Raw genomic sequence first — 6902 nt, forward strand, 5'->3', positions numbered from 1 at the left:
ACCATGCCCAGCTAATGTTTTTTGTATTTTTAGTAGAGACGGGGTTTCACCATGTTGACCAGGATGGTCTCGATATCTTGACCTCGTGATCCACCTGCCTCGGCCTCCCAGAGTGCTGGGATTACAGGCTTGAGCCACCGCGCCCGGCCGGTCGTAGGATTTTTCTTTGCATTTATAGTTTTTAAAATATTGCAAGATGTGCCCAGTTGTAAACAAGCATGTTCTTAGCAGTTATTCTAGTAACTTGGCTTGCAAGCCTTTCTGTATGCAATCCAGCAAACAATTTGAAAGTATCATATTCATGCGTTTTTCTCAAAGGCTTAAGAAAATGAGAACAGCTCTTTCCCTTCCTAAAAGGGCCTAAACACATCTATTTTTCATTCTTGGAGGAGGAAAAGATACATTTCTAATGATGAAATTCCAATTAACTACCAGTAACAGTTCCCTTTTACCCCCTCTGTTTCGGTCTCCACGAAGCCCTGCTCCTACTCTGGAAGAAGTCAACGCCTGGGCTCAGTCATTTGACAAATTAATGGTCACTCCAGCAGGAAGGAATGCATTCCGTGAGTTCCTCCGAACAGAATTCAGTGAAGAAAACATGCTCTTCTGGATGGCCTGTGAGGAACTGAAAAAGGAAGCTAATAAAAACATTATTGAAGAGAAAGCAAGGATAATCTATGAAGACTACATTTCTATACTTTCCCCTAAGGAGGTATGTGACTACGAAATGCCTTCTTCCAGGGCTCCTGGTAAAATTATTCAGTTGGTGCAAAAGTAACTGCTAGGGGCAGGGCGCGGTGGCTCACGCCTGTAATCCCAGCACTTTGGGAGGCCGAGGCAGGTGGATCACCTGAGGTCAGGAGTTTGAGACCAGCCTGATGTACATGATGAAACCCCATCTCTAGTAAAGATACAAAAATTAGCCGGGCATGGTGGTGGGCACCTGTAATCCCAGCTACTGGGGAGGCTGAGGCAGGAGAATCGCTTGAACCCAGGAAGCAGAGGTTGCAGTGAGCTGAGATACACCATTGCACTCCAGCCTGGGAGACAAGAGCAAAACTCCATCTCAAAAAACAAAAGTAATCGCTGTTACTTCTAATGGCAAAAACTGATTACTTTTGCACCAACCTAATCACTCCTTCCCGGTTTGGTCATGTTTAGCTTGACCCAGAACAGCAACTGCAAAACGTAGAAAACAGCTGCACCCGCAGTCACGGTATTCAGATCCCTTTGACTGTGGACCTGCAGAGGGGTCCCAAGTGTCCTCTGAAATCTGTGAAAAATTTTGTGCATTTTTATGTAAAAAGTATTCCCTGGAGTCTGCATTTGACTGTGAACACTGTTTACAAATATTACACCCTAAGACATTCCTTTAAATAAAATTATCCTGTTATTCTGAGAAAAAATCTTATATGTAGGTATCTTGATGTTACAGAGCACAGCGTCACAGATGAGATACTGACATTGCCAAGGTTTTCCCCAGGCTGGCCTTTTCACATTCAAGAAATTATCAAATGAATGAGATTGGGCAAGTATCCACCTGTCAGTTTCAGTTTCTTCAAATCTAAAATTTAGGAGTCAGCCCGGGTGCGGTGGCTCACTTCTGTAATCCCAGCACTTTGGGAGGCTGAGGCAGGTGGATCAGCTGAGGTCAGGAGTGCAATACTGGCCTGGCCAACATGGTGAAAACCCATATCTACTAAAAATACAAAAAATTAGCTGGGTGCGGTGGTGCATGCCTGTAATCCCAGCTACTTGGGAGGCTGAGGCACCTGGGAGGCAGAGGTTGCAGTGAGCAGAGATTGCATCATTGCATTCCAGCCTGGGCAACGAGAGTGAAACTCCATCTCAAAAAAAAACCAAAATCATAATTAAATAAAATTAAGGAGGTCAGATTGTTCTCACAATTTTGTGCCTTGTAGCTCTAATTATAAATCTGTAGGTTATTTCCCACTATGTGCTGACAGGAAAGCCAGAGTAAAGAAGCAGGGCACCTCCTGTCATGGAGCTCCCAGAGATGGGGGCGGGCAGACCAGGACGCCTGGCCACATGCTCAGCGCTCACCGGGGCTTAGGGGTGAGCCATCCACAAAGGGGTGGCAAGAATTAGAAAGGTACTCAGGAAGGCTGCAGATAGACCAAGGATGGTGAAAAGGGGATTTCCAGAAACACAGCAGGGTGGGGACATCCCAGGAGACAGGACCAAGCAAGCCCAGGGGACAAGCATGAAGTTGAGTGATCACTGCAAGTGTACACAGACTGTTGTGGCGGACAGGGACGGGGAGGGTGCTTACCAAACCGTCAGGCCTGGTGGTAGGCAGCGGGAGGAGAATTAGAAAAGGGACAGTCGGAGAATGTGGAGAGATTTGGGCATCATGCTGAAGTGTTTGGATTTTTATCTTGGGAAGCCCTTGGATTTTAGCCCGTTGATATCACCAAATTTGGATGTTTGAAAGACCAAGAGGCCTGAAGAATGGATTTGGAGAAGACCAAGGGCAGAGACCTTAGAAAATGAATTCAGGAGTCCAAAGGGACGTGGTGAGGGCCTAGCTAGGCCAGCCGAAGACACTAGAGGGGAAGGGTTGACGAGGCAAACCCAGCATCTCAAAATGACTCCCATATCCCTGGCGTAGGCAGACCAGGTGGTGGGGTCATTGGCTTAGTTAAGTTTGCTTTGTTACATTTTGCTTTCTTAAGTTCATATTGTTAAATTAGTGATATGCAGTTGACATGTTTGAATACTGAGTCCAGAAAGTTATTTTTATGTTGGTTTGATAAGAGCAAGATAATTTTTGTTCTTTAATTTGTGGCTTCTACATATTTCTATTTTGTCATGATTTCTTTTTTAAGGCAAGGTTTGTCCTCAGTCTTTTAAAGTATTATACAACCAAAAAATTATAATCCCAGCCTATAATCCTAGCACTTAGGGAGGCTGAGGCAGGCGAATCATGAGGTCAGGAGTTTGAGACCAGTCTGGCCAACATGGTGAAACCCCGTCTCTACTAAAAATACAAAAATTAGCCAGGCGTGGTGGCATGTGCCTGTAATCTCAGCTACTCAGGAGGCTGAGCCAGGAGAATTGCCTGAATCCAGGAGGTGGAGACTGCAGTGAGCCGAGACCATGCCACTGCACTCCAGCCTGGGTAACAGAGCAAGACTACATCTAGAAAAAAATTTAGGAAATTTATGAAGCAAAAACAATATAAAAAGATGACCCTTTCTCCCCAAATATAAGCATTTATCATTTGAAATGTAAAAGCTTGAAAAAGCTTAAGAGCATAGATTTAGCCATATGCACAGGTCATAGCATAGGCTGGATGAGCTTGGGTTTAAACCCCAGTTCTCGTTTTTTAGCTGCCTGACTGCAGGTGTCCTTTTTAACCCCTCTGCAGCTTTTTCCTCCTGTGTACGAAGGGAACATCACACCTGTAGATTTGGGCAGGGTAGAGGGAAAGTTTATTTTAGACAGAGGGAACAAAGACAAGGTATTTCTAGCTCCTTCCTTCTTTAAATTGCAAGTGGTTCAGAGCAGCTCATGAGAAGAATGAGGCAGAACAGATTGTGAAAGGCCTCAAAAGCTCAGACTTAGATCTGATAAGCTTTGGACTTGATCCTAGCACTAGCAAGCCAGAGCGGAGTATGAGGCTGGCGTGTCAGGACAGGGTTTGCATTTTAGAAAGAGGCCCCGGGACTGAGCCCAGGAACGGGACATGGTGAAGCACTAGACCAGCGCCAGGAGAACGCTTAGTAGGCTGCTGCACAAATCCAGCGGGAAATGGCCAGAGACCTCTCCAAGGCTCATGGCAGACAGAAGGGGAAGGTGGATAGATTCAGGTGTTAGAGAGGTAGGGAGGGCCGGGCCCGGTGGCTCATGCCTGCAATCCTGGTACTTTGGGAGAGGCCAAGATGGGAGGATCGCTTAAGCTCAGGAGTTCCAGAGCAGCCTGGGCAACATAGTGAGACCCCATCTCTTAAAAAAAAAAATTAGCTGGGTGTGGTGACACACACTTGTAGCCCCAGCTGCTCAGGAGGCTGAGGCAGGAAGATCACTTGAGCCCATTAGTTTGAGGCTGCAGTGAGCTATAATGGGACCGCTGCACTCCAGCCTGGGCAACAGAGCAAGATCCCATCTCAAAATAAATAAGCAGGGCTGTGAACTGAGTGGGGACAGCTAGCTCCATTTTTTCATGAGCTCACAAGATCGGGAGATGCTGGGAGCCCATTTTGACAGTATCGGGTTTGAGGTGCCACCTATGGGTAAGAAAGAGGCTTTCCAGGAGGAAGGTGGATATATGCGCCTGGAAAGATAGATCACGTAAGCCAGTATTTAATGATTTAAGTAATTACATTTTCAGTTTTTGTTTTTGTTTTTTTTTTTTTTGAGACAGAGTCTCACTCTGTCACTAGGCTGGAGTGCCGTGGCATGATCTCGGCTCACTGTAACCTCTGCCTTTTTGGGTCCAAACGATTCTCCTGTCTCAGCCTCCCGAGTAGCTGGGATTACAGGCACGCACCACTGTGCCCAGCTAATTTTTGTATTTTTAGTAGAGATGGGGTTTCATCATATTGGCCAGGACGGTCTTGATCTCTTGACCTCATGATCTGCCTGCCTTGGCCTCCCAAAGTGCTGGGATTACAGGTGTGAGCCACTGCGCCCGACCTATTTTCAGTTTTTTATGAAAGCACTGCGTGGCATTGGAACTATCCTGGCCAGCCTGTGCAGGGATGGCCCAGCTGAGGTTCTTTCCACAGAAGAGATGTGTGAGTTCATCTTTGCACCTTTGGCCTGGACTCACTTGTCTGGTATCCTACAGGAACAGTGTGAACCCAGTCGTTTGCTCTGGTTTATAAGACAGTCTTGTCTAGGAAGAACCAAACATCAGAGCAATAATAGGCGACATCTCCTACGGGGTTAGTGAAATCCAAGCACTTTGTCATTAGATCACCAAAAACATTGACACTATCATCCTCATCATCCCCACTTCAGGGGAGGAGTTCACTAGGACGCAGAGTTTACCTTGCCCAAGGCCCTATAACTATGCAGTCACAGGGCTGGAATTTAAACCCTGGGATCGTCTGCCCTCAGTCCCTGTGATTGGAACCTCCCAGGATTTTGAGTCAGCGTCCACTTCACCCCTGTGCCCAACCCTCCAGGCAGGCCAGCACTCATCCCAAGACCTGCCAGTGGACCAGCAGGGGAAGTCTGGGCCTCCAGGCGTCAGCCCCCATGTTACGAGGAAATGAGCAAGGGGCAGTCTGTGCTGCCTGTTTTCTACAAAGCAGCAGTGTGAGCCCCCGCCAGCATCAGTTAGAACTTGTGGGAAATAAGCAATCAGGGAGACCCCTACACCTCCTAAGTCTGGGGTGGGACCCAGCTACTGTCTCACAAGCCCTTGAGCCTGCTGATGCCACTGGCCTTTGAGAACCACGTTGATGATGCTTTTGGTTTCTCTTTCGGTGGTTTGGATTTTTGGGATGATCTCGTTTGGTTTGGGATATTTAAAAAACAACAAGGTCAGGTGCAGCTGCTCACGCCTGTAATCCTAGCACTTAGGGAGGCCGAGGTGGGCAGATCACCTGAGGTCAGGAGTTCAAGACAAGCCTAGCCAACATGGCAAAACCCCGTCTCTACTAAAAATACAAAAACTAGCCAAGCATGGTGGCGGTGCCTGTAATCCCAGCTATTCAGGAGCCTGAGGTAGGAGAATTCCTTGAACCCAAAAGGCGGAAGTTGCAGTGAGCCGAGATAGCACCACTGCACTCCAGCCTGGGCGACAGAGTGAGGCTGTCTCAAAAAAACAAAAACACAAGCTCTGGGAGTTTGGGATGGAGCTACAACCGAAGTCTCTAATACAGTTCCTATTCATTTCTGTTGACAGGTGAGCTTAGACTCCCGGGTGAGAGAAGTCATCAACAGAAACATGGTGGAGCCGTCCCAACACATATTCGACGATGCTCAACTTCAGATTTACACCCTGATGCACAGAGACTCATATCCTCGATTCATGAACTCTACCGTCTATAAGGACTTGCTTCAGTCCTTATCGGAGAAACCCATTGAAGCATAGGATTTTTCAAATATATTTATTATTAATAAAATAATAAAAGAACTCATGGGCTACATCTAGCACAGGGAATTTAGAGGCTGTAGCATCTTCTGCTGGAGTAATACTCAGGCTATTTTAATAACAGATGATTCCTTCAACAGACTGCTATACATTCACAATGTAAATGGCAGCCACCTTTAGTGATACTTTTGGGGAAAAAAAAAAGGGACATGGCTGTTGTAGAAAGCGTATTTGCATTTACAGTTACTGTAGCATGTTGTCAGTGGTGAGGGCTACACAGAAGGCTCCCTGCTGCCCAGGGCAGGTGCACCCAGCAGAGCAAAGGGAACCACTTTTGTTTTGCATGACTTTGGTAACTGATTACTGTTCCCCCAAAGAGAAGACATTCAGGTGTTTCTCAACCACCTCTTCCGCCCATTAAGCTCGGTTTGAATACTTCACTTACCAGTGCCATTACAGGACCCAAATTCACAGTTCATAAAGATGTGACCACTACATGTGAAAATGGCATTCCGCTTGATCTTAGTATGTGTGTATGGAGACACATATGTGTGCGTGTGTGGATCTCTACGTGGTTAATGTAAAGCACTGCTCTGAGGTGGATCAGTCTCAAGTGTCTGGTAACAGAAGCAGTGCTTAGAAAATTCTTTTGTAGAAAAGAATTACTGTTATTTTATTATCAGAATTTGCCAACCTAAAGAATGAATTTTTAAATTCACAACTTGGTCATCTTCACCACAAAACTGTCAAATAAGCATATTTCCATTTTTATTATTGAAAGAAATATGGGCATTTTCATTCTTTAAAGAAATAAAGCACAATAACTTAATCTCAA

At 46.0% G+C, this 6902-nt stretch overlaps 1 protein-coding gene across 5 annotated transcripts in view; it reads left to right on the forward strand.

Annotated features, from left to right (window-relative positions):
• RGS20 (regulator of G protein signaling 20) overlaps positions 1–6902 on the forward strand; it is a 102666-nt gene extending 95764 nt beyond the window's left edge. For 4 of the 5 annotated variants that reach the window (XM_017531786.2, XM_037739711.1, XM_017531785.2 and 1 more), the window contains 2 exons: positions 478–712; positions 5879–6902. In XM_017531786.2, the coding sequence (XP_017387275.1) occupies positions 478–712; positions 5879–6067 (424 nt within the window). In that variant the 3' untranslated portion in view covers positions 6068–6902. The remainder of the gene's footprint in view (positions 1–477; positions 713–5878) is intronic. The other variant, XM_037739709.1, reaches the window with a different exon arrangement.

Source organism: Cebus imitator, unplaced genomic scaffold, assembly GCF_001604975.1.
Source record: "Cebus imitator isolate Cc_AM_T3 unplaced genomic scaffold, Cebus_imitator-1.0 Scaffold73, whole genome shotgun sequence".
In the NCBI taxonomy this organism is placed as follows: domain Eukaryota; kingdom Metazoa; phylum Chordata; class Mammalia; order Primates; family Cebidae; genus Cebus; species Cebus imitator.